This window comes from Mugil cephalus, chromosome 19, assembly GCF_022458985.1.
Source record: "Mugil cephalus isolate CIBA_MC_2020 chromosome 19, CIBA_Mcephalus_1.1, whole genome shotgun sequence".
Lineage (NCBI taxonomy): Eukaryota > Metazoa > Chordata > Actinopteri > Mugiliformes > Mugilidae > Mugil > Mugil cephalus.
This window is the reverse complement of record NC_061788.1, coordinates 20187487-20206244: the sequence shown is the minus strand read 5'-3', so window position 1 is coordinate 20206244 and position 18758 is coordinate 20187487. Positions and strand designations below refer to the sequence as shown.

Genomic DNA, 18758 nt, shown 5'->3' with positions numbered 1-18758 from the left:
GAGGCGGAAAATGCGCTCAGCTGCATCTAGTAGTGTGGGTAATAACAAAAGCCACATTGTCGAGTAGCACATGGCGCAGTGGTGAGCGTTACAGACCAGCACCCATTTGGCTTTGTTGGAAGTGAGCCCAGTATCAGGAAGGTATCTTGCATTTTGGTGGTGTGTGCGGATGATCACCTGTGCGAGGAGTTTTCTGTTTACCCAAGTATCATCGGCATATGTTGTAATATTAGATCCTATGTGTTTCCTTCAGCTCGATATATGTATCTATGACAGAAGTTTATCTCGTTTCTCCTGCTCTTCTTTTCTCTCTATCTTCTCCGTTTCTACCCGGCTGGCCTTCGGCAGATGTTTCCCTCCATATGAGCTGGGTTCTGCTCAAGGTTTGTTCCTGTTAAAAGGAAGTCTTTCCTTGCCACTGTTGCCCTCAGGCTGCTCTGGAGGTTTCGGGTCAGTTTTTGTAAAGCTCCTTGAGACAATTTGTATTGTTATTGGAGCTATATAAATAAAATTGAATTGAAGCGAAACCTGTGCAGGAATCTGCTGTCTAACTGCTAGTGAGCCACTGCCTTAGTGGTTGTGTTTGTATTTGATATTTTAGTTAAATGGTTTGCTTTATGCCACCCCATCAGATGTAAACCAGAGCGCTTTCAAACTGTGAGCTCCCTGTCGCACTGGGTCCGTGCGGGTACTGGTTTCAATCTAGTTCAATACAGTGTGGTTGCGCTTGACACATGGTGTAGTGGGCCTATATGTGCTCAGGGGCAATTTAGCTGTATAACTTAAAACTATGAAGAAATAACAATTATATAAACACATTGTGATGCAAAAGTGTTCATTATTTGTCGTGATGCCCAACATGGTACTCACTCAATATTGGCAAGTTGAAACAACTGACTTATGCATTAGCATAATCCACCCTCAGCACAAATGTCAAGTGTGGAAATCCAGCGTCAATCATCAGTCATTAACCCATCGCCAGTTTATTGTGGTTAACATGTTGGAGGTTTTAGGTCTATTTGGATCATGCCTTTCCTAGAGGCTACATCACTGTTCACTGTCAGATCTGACGTCTTGTGTGTCCAGGTTCCATGCTCTGCAAGTAATTGGTAAGTGCATTCATTAAGTAGACGACAAAGTGCTACTCTTAATAAGTAGAAGTATTTGGAGCACTATTATCATGCATCTCAAAAAGTCAGTCTTGTTAGTTTGTTTAAAGGTGGTCTGCCCTTTCAAAATATTAATGAGGCAAGGAAGCAGACGGCACAGCTCCAAGCATACAGTGGGAGTACATAAACTTTTCACAGAGACCTGGACAGAGTTCGTAGCAACATCCTATAATTCATAGTGGTTTGAGGCAGGTTAATCGTCAGAAAGTTAATAATAATAACAATAATAATAATAATAATAATAATAATAATAATAATAATAATGCATTGGTTTTATATAGCGCTTTATCATAGATACTCAAAGTCGCTTTACATTTTTCATTCGCTCACACAGTCACCTCAGTAGTCACATCTGCCCTGGGGCAGGCTGACGGAAACATGGCTGCCAATGTGCGCCTACGGCCTCTCCGACCACCACCAACATCACTCGCAATCATACACCAGGGAGCACACACCTGGGGGCAAGGTGGGTTAAGTGTCTTGCCCAAGGACACAACGGACAGACTAGGGATAGGGCGAAATCGAAACGCCAACCTTTCGGTTGTTGGACGACCGCTCTACCTCCTGAGCTACTGCAGCCCAGCCTAGTGATAACAACAGGCATCATCACAGGTGTGTGTCTTCCACTCCTCATTAATCAGCGGCAAATGAACATGACTTGAACAAGTGAAAGAGCCACTGTTTAATTCTAGGTCTTATGAGAACACTAGTTGTTCTAGTTGATGGCAACAATAAATCCCACTGCATTCCAAAATGAAATTTGGTTTACAATAATTTCATGTATTAAAAATGTTAAGTGCTTCCACCTACCACAGTTGACCTCGTCCTCTCCACTGTCACAGTCCTTCTCTCCGTCACACTTCCAGAAGATGGGGATGCACTGTGTGGAGCCTGCTCCGCAACTAAACTCATTCACGCGGCAGGTCCTCATGTCTGCATGAACAAAAAAAAAAAACAAAACACACACTGTCATTAAATACAAAATACTGGTTAAAGTCCTGTTGCGTCTCCCAAATTTGGTTTTAATGTGAATGTTTTACCAATTTTGAATAGTTCCATGTTTTGTGAAGTCAGAGGTCTTGACCATCCAGGTGGAGGTCCTTCAAAGAGCTCCTGAGACAACTGTATATCCACATAAAATGCCTGCTTTAAGGTCTGCTTTGTCTGTTATCGCTAAGGTTTTTCAATGTGGAGCAAGATAACAAGCAGTGAGGCACATAAAATACGACTGCGGGTGATAAGAGCTGCTAAGCAAAGGAGTAGATGAAGGTGAATTCAAAAGTGGATCCTACAAAAGTATGAATTATAGACGATGAGAATAGCAGTTTTGTTGATAAGCCAGATGATGATATGCTGCTACAGAGAGACCAGTGTGACAATATACACTGGTTTTCATGCAGACTTTCAGAGTAGCTCTTAGATGATTTATTCTCTGTGTCCTTATGTATTCAGGTCATTAGTTCACCCCAATTATTTGGTTGGGGATTTTCCAACACAAATCAGAGAACAAACTCAGCTAGCAAGTGTAAATATTAATGTAAAGAGAGAAATCCAATTGTAAAATGTATTATACATTTGGATAGATTTTTATGTTAAAATCTGTTAAATTATTAGACTAAGGGAAAAAATACTGAAGAAAATTCCCACGATGCTAAGTGAACCTGTGTAAACAAACCCACTCGACTGTTAATCAAGGACCAATATCCTGGTTGTGTTTTCATCAACGACTCAACTGCAAATTACATCCTCAACACTGCAAGAAAACTCACAAGAATACTTCCACAGCAAAAGTTTCACACAGAAATGTGAAGTGAGCATACATGAATTCACACATTCACACTCTTCAGTCTTGTCTCCGTGCTGCCAAGTCACGTGAAACAGCTGGTTAAAGAACACACTGAGAGAACAGCACATGTAGCTGCACTGACCGGCACGTACACCACTGCAGCTATGAGTGGAACTCAACACAACTGCTTAACACACACATGCGTGTGCGCACGCTACTAAGTGGAATGCAGACCTTCAGCTGACCGACACACTTTTCCAAGAGCAAGTGGAAACGTGCACATACAGACTGTAGCTACACACGTCCAGCCCAGTGTCAGATAGGAGTTTAAACAGACACAGATCAAGTGCACAGAAGGATTTTCAGTCTTTAGTTTTTAGCAGGCAAACTGATTCATGTAGAAATTCAAAAGGGTATGGAATACATTTAACTACATGTTTAAATGGTACAATTAGTGAAACTTGGTGTCTGTACTCAGTTGATCCTAGCATAGTTTTTCCTATATGCTGAAGACTAGAACTTGATAAATTAATTTCTAGCCATTACGGTACACTAGCATAGTAAAAGTGCAGCCAGTTGGCATTTTAAAAGCAATGGTTTTATAGTGTCCATTTGACCATTTTCAATGTGCAACAAGTTCTGACAGACGTATGCTTGTGGTAAAAGTGGTGCAAATGCAGCTAAAATCTCTACCTGCAATGTGTTAGTAACTTGTCAGATCACTAATGGTTGGAATGAATCAAATCCAACAAGTCCAACTTGCTAAAACAGAATCAAAGTATTGTGTGTGTATCAGCAAACCCCTCTGAAGGTTTGAGCCAGTGTATACTAGTATAAAGAAAAACTTTGTCCATTGATCACCTGGGACATTAACACATCAATGGCATACAAGAACGACATAAAACTGCATTTTCCCAGTCTATCTTCCAGGCTAATCCAGCAGCTGCCACCATTCTGTGCAGCCTGCCCACTTTATTTTGACTTTCTTACACTGCAGAAAACTCCGACAAGGCAGTGGCAACACCAGACTTCAAACAACCCTGGTGCCTTAATGACTCCCCAAAGCACACTGCTCTTGTTCAGGCAGAGAGCACCACAGAGCCCCACCCAAGATTGCAGGGAGGGATTGGCCCTCAAGGTAAGGTGTAGTGCTGTTTTATTTTCTGAGAGAGGTATAAAGATTTTATTTTTGTATGATTTTCAGCCGGATGTGTTGACACACTGCAGCAAAAACCAAAGACAAGCAACACACGCACACTTGCAGCCCTTAAGTACCTGGACAAATATCACTCCACAAACACTGAATATAAAGTAGAGTTTTTAAGTTGTCCGTGCTTAATTTATAATTATATGTATTTCTGTATTATATAAAGTGCACAAGGATGCGTTCTGTCATTTTTGGTAGTTAATATAATGCTGATGCATGTTTAAGTGTCCCTGTTTCTATAGCATCAACCAATTTAAGCAAAACTTCTCAGACAAATGATGTGACATCACCACAATTGACAGTTGCCATGACAGTCTGACACAGACAGACTTTGTATTTGCTGACTGTCACTTTTAAATGAGCTTTAAACTCAGTTAACCAGTTAAGCATTCAGGCAGGGTGTACTCATGAACAGTAAACATCAACCCCAGAAGTTCTGAAGTGTTTTGATCTTCCCACTGATATTCATCTCTGCACCTTTAGAGATGCCAAAGTCCATTTGTCTTCAGTTCAGAGATCCCCAGTAAAAATAAGCACAAATAGTACATGCATTTATTGTAAAATTAAGTTAAAGTAAATTCCAAGGAGCACCTTGTCGAGACCTCACTGTTATGCCATGAAAAGCACAGCAGCTTTTCTTGCATCCATTTAAGCAACGTATTTGTTTGACAGAGCTGCTCACAGGAGACTCTCTCACACTGCTTTTAAATTTCTGCAGCAGTGTAAGAATCTGCATGCTAGAGACATTCTGCTTTCATCACTCAGATAGTCAAAAATGCAGTTTGTTAGACAACGCAAAGAGTAAGCAGTCCAAAATGTTTTCAGCCTCATGAAAAAGAAACACTGGAGCCGACTTCTACACAGCTATTCAAACTGATGGATGATATTGGTCATTTTTCCATCTTCATTTCAACATCCTCCACCTTCCTTGTCTTTTAAGGACATTGTGTTTTGACTTGTCTCATCTTGATGGAATCTACCAAAAACTGATGAAGATAAATGAAAAGGCCACCATTTGTTGACAAAAATGTCATGATTGAGATGACCTCAGACATTAAATTAAGTATTACATTTCTTATTAATCTACATTATTCTGTTGCATTATTGTTCCCAGGATCAAGAATGAATTTCCATCCAGGTAGTCTATTCATGAATGTAGGTTAACAAGGTTAACCCTGTACTAAAGAGTGTCAACTTAAACCCTCTGTGCTTAATCTTAGTCAAGCAATACCAAAGCCTTTAAACTAGAAGAGATTAAGAGATTTTATTATCGCATAGCACTATTTATAACAATTACATTCAGACCAATTAGCCTATACTTAGTCTAATATTTAATTTTTTTTTTTTCCATTTTGATTGGATAAATGGTTTTAGGTCAGTTCCCCTTCTGTATTTTTTGCTTTACAATAAACGTGTGCTTTTCACTGCAGTCCGTGCCTATGATAATTAAGGCGGCTCACGTCGTATAACATCTAAGGGGACTGTTGTTGCTAGTCTTTATGTGCTTTGTTGCTGTGCAAACCACTGAATGTCTTCAAAGTAATTTATTAATAACTGAAACAGCTGACCTTTGTATAGCAGTGTTCCCTCCGGTGGCAGAGACGACAGGAAAGTAATCAGTCATCATCCACCATGCAATACATTTACTCAGAAATAAAAGACTTCGGTTCTGGGGCTCTGATAAACTGATTACAGACAGTGTGCATGGCAGCTAGATTCATTACTTAGAAAAATAAATAGAAGCAATGCTTGGTACATTGTAGTTATGAACTGCACTGAAATATGCTTAGATATTCCAATTTCCAGTTCTTCATGTTAACATCATTTTTCCAGACTCCAAACCAGAAATGATGCAACACTCAAAAAAAAATTCTCTAGGTTTTATTTTAATTCCAGTAAAAGCCAATTGGTGAAATCATTTGTCAGTTCCTGTTTTTTAACGTTCTCCACTCCTGTGTATATAGACTATATTGACACTGACACATTGGATGCATGTACTCTAGACAACATGATGCCAACTCCCTTACAAAAATGCAGAGTGCATGACATCTCAATGAGAAGAGAATGGAGTTTACAGTACAAAATGCATAAGATGCAAAGATAAATGGTGCTGCAAATGCTCCCTAGAGCACCAAGCATTCATCCACTACTGCAATATTATATTTTTAAAATAATATTTTTTCTAACTGTATCACGAAAGAGATCAAATCTTTTTCATTTCAATCAGGACTAAAGAAAATGTTGCATCTACATTAAAAGTTTCTCAGATGAAAGCAGGCCAAGATGTTTCAGTTCCTTACAACTAGTGTCAGCGTTGGCAAAATCTATAATTACTGACATTACAGCAAAATACAGTTTGTTCAAAATATGACTGAATGTCATCGCTAGTATGATTATTTTTCAAAAATATTATACATATGTAAAGTGTGTGGATGTAGAGAAAGCTGTTCACTTACGGCAGATTTCCAAGCTCTCGTCAGAACCGTCCTCACAATCTGGCTCCCCGTCGCAGTGCCACCGCTTTGGGACACACTGGCCGTTGTGACACACAAAGTCCACTTCTGCACAAGTCTTTTTAACTGAAATGTGGGAAAGAAAGCAGAGGTTTTATTATACAGGCTTTGTATTCTGACACCGAAGGGAAAAAAAATGCGTAGTAAATAAAAAAAGACCAAAAAAAAAAAAGGAAGGACCAAAGCCATATCCATACCATCAATGGAATGACTGAGGATGCCACCTCAGACGGTATAAATTTGATGTAATTTTTGTTGTTAATTGTAATGTTGGATACAATGTTTTTAAATATGCCCTGGATGTATCCTCAGATTTTGTCACTGACATCTTTATGAAATCTTTCAATATGGAATGGTGAGATTTTAAAGTAATTTGAATGTAAAATTGTATCAAGAATACATCATATGCCATCATCTGCAGATCTGACTGCTGTGCATATATATATATATATATATATATATATATATTTTTTTTTTTTTTTGAAAGCATTCTTAGTTTACAGTCATTTAAAAGCATACATCAAGTGAGCAAACAAAAGAAACATTTAAATCAATATATGTTTTTATCTTCAAACCAGAATGAATTCTTAGTCAAGTATATGATCAACCAGTTATACTTAACAGTTGCTAATGTACAAATTTAACATGAACGTTGAAACACCGTCATTAACTCAATCAGAAACAGCTGCAGCAGGACACAAGGCATTTATTTCTACAGCATCAGCAAGGCCTCTCCTAGACAAAGATTTCAAAGTAGACCGGGGTTTCAACATGTTCTGTTCAATTCCTTTTGAAGCAGCACAAAGAAACAGGCAATGTAGAGGATCATAGACCCAGCGGTCGGCCAAGGAAAGCAGGTCCAAGCAGATGAAACAAGTTTATTTCAGAAGTTTCAGTTTAAATCAGAAGATGCCCAGCAGTGTCATCAGCTCAGAGCTGGCAGAAACCAGTGGGTGAGAGGTACACCCATGTAGTGTCGAGGGAAGTCTGGCCAGAAATAGTCTTCATGGAAGAGTTGCAGCAAAAAAGCCTCTGACATGGAAACAAGGCCAAGAAACTCAACTATGCACAAAAACATAGGAGATGGAATGCAGGATGGCAGCAGGTGCTCTGGACTGAAACTTAAAACCGTTTGGCTCTAGCAGAAGACTGGAAAGTGGTACAATAATGAGTGAACGCAGGCAACAGCGGAGCATGGTGGAGGTTCTTTGCAGTTGGGGATTAGGTCAAGATAAATGGTGTACTCACTGCTGAGAAATACCAGTACATACATATGATGCGATACTGTCAGGGAGACGTATGACTGGCACCAAATTTAATCTGCAGCCAGCGACATCAAACGATGTGCTACAAATTATGGTATAGGTCCCACAGTGTCCTGATCTCAACATCGAGTTTGTCTTGTATTACATGAAGGGAAAAAGGTTTGAGGAAGTCTACAACCACAGATCGGTTGATCGTTCCCCAAAATAAAAGAAGCAGAATAGTCTAAAAAGTCTAAGCTACTAAAGGCCCCATTTCACCATCTTGAGAACAACAAACGCGGCAGGACAAAGCCAAAAGGTTCACATACTTTTACAACTCACAGGTATGCATGATTCATTTTCTTTAATGTACAAATACAACATTTCTGTTTGGTTTGATTTCGATCCCTTTGTCTACTGTCAATATAGGAAAGTCTTCACTCTTCAAGAGTGACAGTATTTTTAAGCACATCTGCATATATACAGGTACATAAAACTGATAACCATACTGAAACCAGAGCAGGTACATTTGATTGTTCTCAGATTGATTTCTTTGATACATTTTAGAAATTGTATTTATGCTTTATCCTTTTGCACAATATTCATCTGGCAACACCTGAGGTAAGACCTTGTGCTCCAATCATATTGTGGACATCTGAGTTTTAGCTGTTCAAGTGAACATTCAAGTTCACTGTATTAGAAATTCCAGAAAACACCTCAATTTTCACTAAGTCTATGTATTCTGAGCACTCAAGCCCTTTCCTCAGGGTCTTTGACCAGAATACAAATACGTAGTTGAGAAAAACAACTCCAATGGAAGCCATGACAGAAGCAAGTCGCAGTGGGACTCATTATAACCCCCCAGCCCCTCTCCATCATTAATTATAGTTGGATTTTCATTTTTCATGCATCTGTGCGCCTCAGCTCTATCCACGCTGGAAGTTAAAACAATCACTGCTAGGTTAGAGCCAAATACCAGACAGAGATTCAAATGCTACAAAATGTCAGGGGCCACAAGAGGGTGAAGCAGTGAAAAGGATTTAGATAGACCCCATCTTATTATAACATATCTGCTAATGCAACATTCTTCCCGTTCACACATTTTAATATATTTAGTATCGCGAATATTTCCATATGTACAACATTGTGTCATACTCAACTCTCCGCTGTGAACAGGGGCTTTAATGTTGGCCATGAAGACATTAGTTAGCATAACTTCAAGCCAAAACCTCATCTTAACTCATCCAAGCAGCTGGAATTTACTCCAGGTAAGCTTTTGTTTTGAAAAACCTACAAAACTGCTTTTATGACACGGAAAGTAATTTACACCAGGAAACCCGTCTCAATGCATTTTTCCTTTTATTAGTATCCTGCCATATAACCAGTTGCTCTTTTTCCACACCTCCCTCCCTCCTTTGTTTTCTTCTCACTTACTCATTTCAATCACTTTCATTTTCCTCCCTCCCGACACCATCTACATTATGACCCAGATAGATGAACGTATTTTACACACACGCGCACACACACACACACACACACACAGTTGTAGCCATATTTAGCTCTGCTCTATGTGCCACCTTCACATCACGAGGTCATTCTGTTCCAAGGCACGCTGGGAAGAAAGCGTGTTCTGAATCTCATGTGACATAGATCTGTGTAAATGTGAAGCAGCAAGAGCATAAGGCGTCCATGTTACATGCTTCATGCCAGTGGAAACATACTACATTAAACTAAAAGAGCACAAGAAATTGTGTTTGAGGGCTTCTATTGATCTGTAAAACACTGAATACACAGAATGTGTATGAAGAATTGCAAGACACTTCTAATCTACCACTGATGCATGTCTATTTATTTATTTATTTATTCATAAAAACTGAATATTTACTACTTTTTATATGAGTTTATAAATTAAAAGATATTTCCGTGAACTAATACAATTCCGCTATTTAATTTAACAAGTCTGGTCATGTGTAGATTTGTATTTTAACTTCCCAATTCTGTGTTGACCCTTCAAATATGGATTCATCTAGGGACAGGCTGAGAGTCTGAGACAGGATACACCGAGTTGTATTGGGTATAAATCGTTGAAAAGCAGGTCACAATTCCGTAGTTTCATTTTCAGAAGGGTTCAGTACACTCCCCAAACAGATGGTAACTGCAGGAGCAGACGGTGCATTTCATTTGGGCCATTTTCAGAAAAAGAACCACAAAAGGAATACCTATCCTTTCACACACCACTGTGATCCAAGGGAAATCAATTTAAAAACATCTATTCCCTTGGCTCTCCTTGGCATATTACTGCCACTAAGCACATTCTTATAGTCCGTATGGAAATGTTTTGTTGTGTGTACAGTATTATGTCATTTTATTTGTTATGTTGAGGCAGCCTAATTAGACCTTTGATGGACCTGTGCCATTACAAACTGTACAGATAGCAAAGTTCCATCAGCTTCGCTGTGCAGACATTAAAGTGAACTGAATGACCCTTTGGACTATTGATAAGGATTTCTATCAGCAGTATGTTATATGTGTCATTCAGTGAAAATACAGTGTGTAGTCATCTGCACAGTAATGTAGAAACATGTCAACCAGTACTAGAATGTGGCTCAAGGATATGGTTTTATAAGCGTCAGGATAACAATGAAGCTCTTTGGCATCAGAATATAAGGCAGCCCCCTGCCTTATACTTTAGTATATTCATAAAAACTTTTTAATATATAAAACAAGTAAACTAAGAAGATCAGACACCATATGTAGAGGAGAAAGAAAATCACATCTGAGTGAATGTCAAAAGATCTGGTATCCTGAATGTTTAGAAAGCACCCATCTCCAATTCACAGATAGTTTTGCGAAACTGAGCAAAGTTCTTTGCAGTCATCTCTAGTTTGTTTAGTTTTCTCTTTGTTGCGTATGTATATGCATCCAGAGGTTTGTCACCTACTTGCAGTGTGATGTGGTTAGCTTTGTTCACTGTGCGTGTTTGTGCATGAGACAGCAGTGAGTGTTTATCTCCTCACCACATGAGTTCTCGTCACTGCCATCCGTGCAGTCCTCATCTCCGTCACACTGCCACACAGACGGGATGCAGCGACCATTTCCACACTGAAACTGACTCGTTTCACATTCCGTCTTGGCACCTACAGAGGGAAACACACAGGGCATGAGGAAAACTGAAGCCATCCTAGTTTATTTACACTTTACGAGTACGTAGTTTGAATTGTTTTCAGTCCTTCTCTGACTTCCCTGCATTGCTGTAATGTCTGAGCAAACTATTTTAAACAGAACTAGCAGGCACTCCACATTTCAACCTTGATGTCGTCTAGTCTTTTGAACCAGCTTCACAACTCCGTGGTTACCGTACCTCCGGTAACATGCAAAAACAACAACAAACCAGTTTGATAATTGAGGAGAAATGACTTTGATACAGCAATAGCGTTACAAGTCGGCACTTGTTTCTGCACTTGTTCAGGCACGTGCAACTAAATCGTGATGAAATTAAATCTTGATGGTAGCATCTGTTCAACTGTAAAGTGATGGTTTTTTTTTGTTTGATGTACAAAACTTGGACTGTCAGAAAAAAAATATAAAAACCACTACAACGTGATTGGCACAGCCATCGTCGTTTCCTCTAGTAGCTGAAACAGCTGATCAGCCACATCAGAATCTATTCAGAAGAGATCTGCCATTAAGCACATTCATTCTTGATGGAGGCAAAAACCTCAAGTGTCAAAACTTGAGGAAGTTTCATTTAAAACCCCCAACAGACAAGAGGGGCTACTTCCCACTAGATCTACAAGAGTATTTTCAATACTGACCCAAGATGCATTTCCCCTGCAGTGCAAGAACACAGGCTTTCCAGACTAAATTATAAAGTTGTTTGTGCAACACCGCGTACAATACAGTCTGTTGTTGTGACGACTCCAGATCTTAAAATAACACAGTCTGACCTTGACGCTGTAGTCTGAACCGTGTCTGTCCAGGTGGATAAATGGAGCACACAGGAATGACAGAGGCCTGAGCGCAGGTCAACAACTTTTAATAAAAATAAAAAAATTGTATGATTATCAAAATAGGGGATTAGTAGAAGAGCAGACAGTTACATGAGAGAGAACAAAGTCTCAAAAAAAGTGCACCATGTCAATGAAACACCATTATGATGGAAACCGTTGTAAGTGGGTCAGAGCTCCTCTAGAGAGAAACACTCACACTAATTTGACTTGAACCTAAAGAGCTTGAGGCCTTTAACTGAAGCAACAACACATCCATGCAACACATTTGCATGAATGAAACTGCAGCCACGTTACATAATAGATTTCTATAGATGCTCTATGTAGATGCAGCCATGTCTAGTGGACAGTAATATTTAACAGAAAGCGTATATAAGCTTTATAAAAGTTGGCATGAAATGAGGAATTGCTTCCGTTTAAAAGTCTTAAAGGGCAGCTCTGGAAATAGGAAAAACACTATGGCCATCAATACGTGTAATCGCATACCAGGAATGTGTTGTTCATTTAATCTACCCTTTAGCAAACAGCTGAAGATTTAGTGGCTTGCTCAAGTCCCCTCAGCCATGGAAATTGAATTCAAACCAGTGATCTCATTGTCTCAAAGTTGCTTCTCTTTATTATGGTGTGTAAACCATAAAGGTTCTGAATCCAAGATTCCATCACCTCATGCTGTAGTCAGTCAGTCCTGCATTTACATCTCCATATTAAAACTGAATGTTCGGTTGTGAAAAGTTATGGGCATGTTTAATTAGGTTTTGACACTGCTGCATATCATGACAAATCCACTTCTCTATGTTGTGCAATTTGAGTTTACTGAATGGGGACTCTTACTTGATGTGAAAGTTAAGCATTTCTAGGACAGTAAAAGCGAAAATTTAGGTCATTAACAGAGGTGCTGAACAGTACGGAGAATGAAAATACTAACAGGAAAGGTCCTGGAAAGAATACATGTCAACCAATTTCACGGACCAGGAAGTAGAAACACAGCCAATAGTGCCAACAGCCTGCAGACTTCCAATCAACCAAGACTATACCAGCTGGACTTACACCACAGTCATATTACAGAATAGAGTACACTGACCTTTTAGTCACATTACCATTTCAATCCCCATAATCAAGACAGAGTGGATGCCAGTGCACCTACCTGCATTTTAATCACAACAAATCAGCCCAGCATCTACATACAGACAATAGCATATCTTTCCTTCTTTTATAAATCTCAAGACAAAAGGCACTGGAGAAAAGGCAACTGTAAAGGAAAAATATGCTTCAAAATTGTTGCTTTTCTTAAATGCATAACTTCCCAATTGCAAAGTCTATACCTACAAAAACAAGAGATTGAGGTTCTAATATCTGTCGATAGGGATTATCACCTTTCCTTTGCAAAAGAGGATCCAGACAAATGAGTCAAAGAATCTGATGGATCCTTCCTTTTAAAATGACTCCGAGCAAAGAAGGATTAAAAAATTATAGTATCCCAGCATTAAAGTGGACATTGGCAAGCTACTAAAATTTCACCAATATCAGTCCAATCCAGTCTGATCCACAGAGACCTCACTGCTGCCACAAGTATCTGCTGCTAGCTCTTTGGTGACAGATACCACAGCACAGCTTCTGAGGACTAAATGGAGTCCATGCTTCAAAGGCTCATGACTGTTTCAGTGGCAAAAGAGGGATTAACATCTATAAATATATTTACTCTAGTGATTGTAAATTACTTCAGCGCCCAGTTTCTACCTACAAGAGGACACAAGGAAAACCATTCACAGCAAACGCTAAAGTCCCGACTCATCAAATCAGTTCGACCTACTGCTAAGGCACGTTTATTGCTGACAGAGGTAAAGTGGGGAAGATCATATAAAAAAAGGCCTCGGGCAAACAATGACTGTTTGGTCCTATGTTCATCAAAAACAAATCGCCCTGTGGATCAAAGAAGCTTAATAAAACATGTAACTTCTCTGAACCAAGGATAGCTATGATAACCTTTTTTAAATAATATGGGTACTTAATTAAATTAAAGACATGTTAAATGCAGTCCAAACACAAGCTGTCATACAAGAACCATTTAAAAAAATAACCCAACAAATACTTCCAACAAAATATAAAATCTGCATCTACGCGTCTAAAACTGCAGCACAGTTTGCAAAATGCTTTGATATAGTAAATGGTAAATAGGACACAACATGTATTCTAGTTTGTTTTTTGTTTTTTTAAGAGTACCGGTATTCTCCTGGGTTACTGCTCTATACAGAAACACATTGACTAGCTGTCTGGAAAAGTGCACACACTGCACTTTGATCCAATCAGCACAATAACAGACTTCAGTGGTAACCTCGAGTATACAAACCTGTACGAGCGTATTCTCCTTTTCCCTGCAGTGTCAGGCTCAATTTTTGGCTGACGGTTGAAGTCTGAACTCTCCCAACTGCACGGTGCTGCCACAGACCCATGAGGGCCAGGAAAGCTTTTACCATTTTGTCTACTCAAAATTAGGAGAACTCTCATTGCCCCTACATCCTACTCCTTCAGTTTACTTCTTCATGTGTCTTTTTTTGTTGTTGTTCTGCACAGGTAAGAAAATAGCTCAGGATATGGAGCGCTAGAGCCGGCCATGTTTCTCCTGTGGTTACAGTGTACCATGTGTAAATTATAAAGCTCAGAAATGTCAAGAGAATACTGACGTGTGAATCCTTTTACAGAACCTTCAGCTCCATTTTGTTTTGCAGTTCATTAACAGCATTACAGAGTGACAGCTGAATTATGAGAACTCCCAAATAAATGGTCAAACTATTGCATCTTTTTTCCCCTTGTAAAATCACTGCATTTATCTCATCGAGACTTTATTCTTAAAAATCACCTTCCCCCCCCCCCTCATCTTGGCTCTACAATATAGTACACAAACGTTTAGTTCAACCAAAGGGATCCATGAAGAGTCAATTATCTTGCCTCAAATGACATCAGTTCTCATCAGTGACTTGGTAGTAGATTCAGAGCCACTGATTCAACAGGCGTAGAGCTGGAATGAACAGCTTCCCTCCCAAAATAGTAGATCATTGTGTGCTATATATTCACTGTCACAGTGGAGGTCATGGTAATGCAATTTTCCCCAGTAACAGAAACGGATGCAGTTCACTCCTCCTCCTCCTGTCCACCACCCCGCCCACATCAAGAACCATGTGCACACCCACATATCCCTCCCTCCCTCCCACGGCTGAGGATCTGGGTCTAGCATGTTATCTCAGTAACCATGGAGAAAGAAAAATACATCCATTTTAATCAGGCCAGTGTTGCCGTTGCTGCTCCCTAATTTGCGTGGCATCTCGTTCAAATAGGCTCACAGAGCCTCAATCTGCGTGTGCGCCCATGTGTGTTTGGGCTCGGATAGGATGCAAGAATGAGGAGGTGGCGTGGTTTGTTACAAGGTCTACTTTTATTCACTATGCCGCCCCAGGGCACTTTTCCATACTAGGTGGGTTCATTCATTGGAGTTACAGTTTATTCATAATTTAACCTGCGGAAAAATACACACTTTAAATGGATCCACAAAATGACATGCTCCGCAACTCTGCTAAATATCACTTTTGTACACCACTGACTGCACAAATAAAACCTGCCCATAAAATTAGTGGAAATGATAAACTAACTGGACCGTAGACAGTCTTTATAAAGACCCGTAAAGGTGAAAAACTTCGTTAGATAAGGCAGTGTAGTTAAAACTACAACTTCACCAAGAAAGGCCTCTACAAACTACATCTTTTTGACTAAACCAGGGTTCTGGCAATAAGCTGGCAACAGGAATGACCAGCCAATGAACAGTCAGTGTTTAGATAAACATGTGATTGGTGTGTGGCATGTGGCATTGCAGATGCCGATTGGACATTCCTGTGCCATTGGCTCTAGATGTCACTGACACAAAAAGCAGGCACTGAAATATAATTGTCACGCCATGCTTCCACGATATTATACCGACTTCTTCCACTTTTGATATGCCTATGGGGTTATCCACATTAGGGTTGGGTTAAAAATTAATTTCAAATTAATTTTCATTTAAAAGATCCTACATCAACTTATGAAATCCACATTTTCCTGCATCATCTTAATCCAAATCTCGCTGCCGTTTTACACAATAAATCTCGCAAGGGCGCAAAACAAGATTAGTGCACGTGTGAGGGAGAACCAAAACACGACAGAAGCCATTAGTGTGAGAGCACTGTCCTGGAACGGCCTGAAAGCTCAACGGATTTAAAAAAGTATGACGACAAAAGAGCAACACAAAAGAAAAGCCATAGCAAAAAAAAAAAAAAAAAAAGTTGGGAGAATACCATAAACCAATGACATTAGTTTTGAGTAAAGTCGCTGGAACTGAAATCTCTCCCAAATATAAAATGATTCAAATCAGTGCCCAGTGAGTCAATGACAGCTAAACTGATTCAGGACATCAGTAGCAGTACCCAGTCCCAGCCCACGTATCATTTCATTGAAAATACTAAACAGTTGGTGAAATGAATTGCGAAAATTAAAGGATTTTATTCATTTCACCAGTAAGTGTTGCCACCTTTTTTCCATAAATATGCATCGCATAATCAACCATGACCCTCAGAATCCTGACAGCACCCAAGCCATGTAAAAACTAAAGAACCACCCTTTCAGCAATCCAGACATGATGGTTGGATGACCGTTTGAACGGGGTTCGCCTGTGACACAGCATCCGGTATTTAATAAAGAGCAAATTAAGATTTGAGTTTTATGACCCAGTATATGACTAAAACAATGAAACTATTAGCTGGACCCGTTAAAAATGTGTCTAAATTTACGATTTAATCAACCACCGAGTTGTGATGGGGAAACATTTGCAGATGATAATTTGTGAAGATTTGCTGCAGTAGGAAACTAAAAAGGAGAAAATGAGGAGAAAATGTTAAAGTAATAAATCTGTTTTTTAGGTTGTTTACGAGGGAAATGAGGTCTTTAAGATCTGGGAACTTGCAATTGGTCATTCTGTATATTGTCAAGGAATTTAAAGAATGTAGTGGGTTTCATAATGAACCATATAAGGAAAATTGTGAAGTGTTGCAGCCCTGGACTAAACTGCCGTGTAAATACCACCGGCTGGTAATAATAAGTTAACCTTGGCCACTCAGATCATAATTAGGCCTTCATTGAGATCCCCCGCGGTCCGTAACTCGCTTTGGTCACTCCTCAGCTGCTACCAAACCAGGGCTGGGATGTTCACTACCTACATTTCCGCCACTTTTCTCCACGTCCATCCACTGTATTCCCCGTTCCTCACGTACATTGCTACCCTTCTCCCTCTGTCGGCTTCCACTTGCCGGAATAAATAAATTACTAACACTCACTGGGGGCGGAGGTGGCAGAGGATAATCCACACAGCGGATGTAAATTAGAAATCAGGACAAGCCACAGCCGCCAACACAGCCCAGAACCGGATTGTTCTCAAGAGTTGTGCGTTCACACGGTGAAATGAGTTGATCACGGGGCTAATTAACCACCACTGAGCAGCGACGCGCAGGTTGCTGTAAACTGCCAACACACACAAACGGGCCTCTACATCCACCCCCCTCTCGCTTCTACAGAAAGAGCGAGCATAAAAAGCTGATAGTGACCAATTAAAAATAAGAACACATTCAACGTAGAAACATTTAAAGCGCACGACAAGCAGCACTTGTGTATTTTTTTTTTGCGCCGTGAGTAAACGGTATTCCGGGGATTTCTTTGCCAATAAACCGCACGGTGAACCAGCCCAAAGGTGCAGTCAGGCATGGTCGTTTTCTTCAAGGAGCGGCCAAGACAGGTGTACAGCAACGGATAGTGTTAGCTAACCCTGGCCGTACACGGTGCGTGGCGTTTCCAGACGCGGAGAGTCCGAATACACACACAGACACACACAAAAACGCATAGGCAAATGAACACAGACGCCTACACAAGGACTCACCGTGAGCTCCGCTGCAGTGCTGGAGACATATTAGCATCGGCAGCAGAAGGATCCCCGGTGTGGACGTGACCATCTCTGGCGGCGGAACGTACGGTCGCTAGCTGAGCGCTCGCGGGCTGCCTCGCCGACTCGCTCGCGCTGGCCTGTTCGGTGTTTGATTCTTGCCGGTTCACGCGCGCGAACCACATACACACACTCACACAACTGAACTCACACGGACAAGCGAACACAGAAGAGCAGAACAGGACCGCGGCTTCTTTACGAGGCAGCAGGCGCCACTGAGAGCGGCGTTCGTCCACGGGAGAGGAGAGAGGAGAAATCTGAGGCGGCCGCCGCGCGCACACCACGCGCCTTTTGATCTCGCTCTACAACCACGCGCCGTGCGTGCCGCTCGGACTCTCGCTCTCTCCTCTCGAGCTAAAATCCATTTCTGTAAATTGACGGTAACGAGCGGTGGCCGGGTTAGTGAGCGGCGCGGCGCTACCACGGAGCCTGTCACAGCTGATGAGGAGGATTTTACCCCCTTCGCTACTACGTCTTATTCGGCTCATTGTTAACCCTTCTCTGCCCGTGTTAAATAATTAAATAAGGTTACGTTACATTGCATAGTCACCTTGTCACAAATTGGAGAGTGTTTAGTAACTACGTCTAAAAGAAAGCCTGAAACACATATTTAAATAAATTAATAAAAGAGATAAAAGTAATGAATAATATAGCCAAATATGCAAATACACGTGAACTTGCTCCACAATACCAACAAAGGGCAACTGTGAGATACAAAACAATAACACCACACTCCAACAAACAGCAAGGATGCAAATTTACACGAAAGACCCCCAAAACAACCACAAAGACACAAATACAAATTCTTAAGTGCAC

The 18758-nt window shown here is 40.4% G+C and overlaps 1 protein-coding gene across 2 annotated transcripts in view; it reads right to left on the bottom strand.

Annotated features, from left to right (window-relative positions):
• vldlr (very low density lipoprotein receptor) overlaps positions 1–18389 on the bottom strand; it is a 45324-nt gene extending 26935 nt beyond the window's left edge. Inside the window, exons 1-4 of one of the 2 annotated variants that reach the window (XM_047570129.1) lie at positions 17880–18389; positions 10937–11056; positions 6619–6741; positions 1980–2102 (exon numbers count right to left, since the gene is read on the bottom strand). In XM_047570129.1, the coding sequence (XP_047426085.1) occupies positions 1980–2102; positions 6619–6741; positions 10937–11056; positions 17880–17952 (439 nt within the window). In that variant the 5' untranslated portion in view covers positions 17953–18389. The remainder of the gene's footprint in view (positions 1–1979; positions 2103–6618; positions 6742–10936; positions 11057–17879) is intronic. The other variant, XM_047570130.1, reaches the window with a different exon arrangement.
• Between the last annotated feature and the right edge of the window lie 369 nt (positions 18390–18758).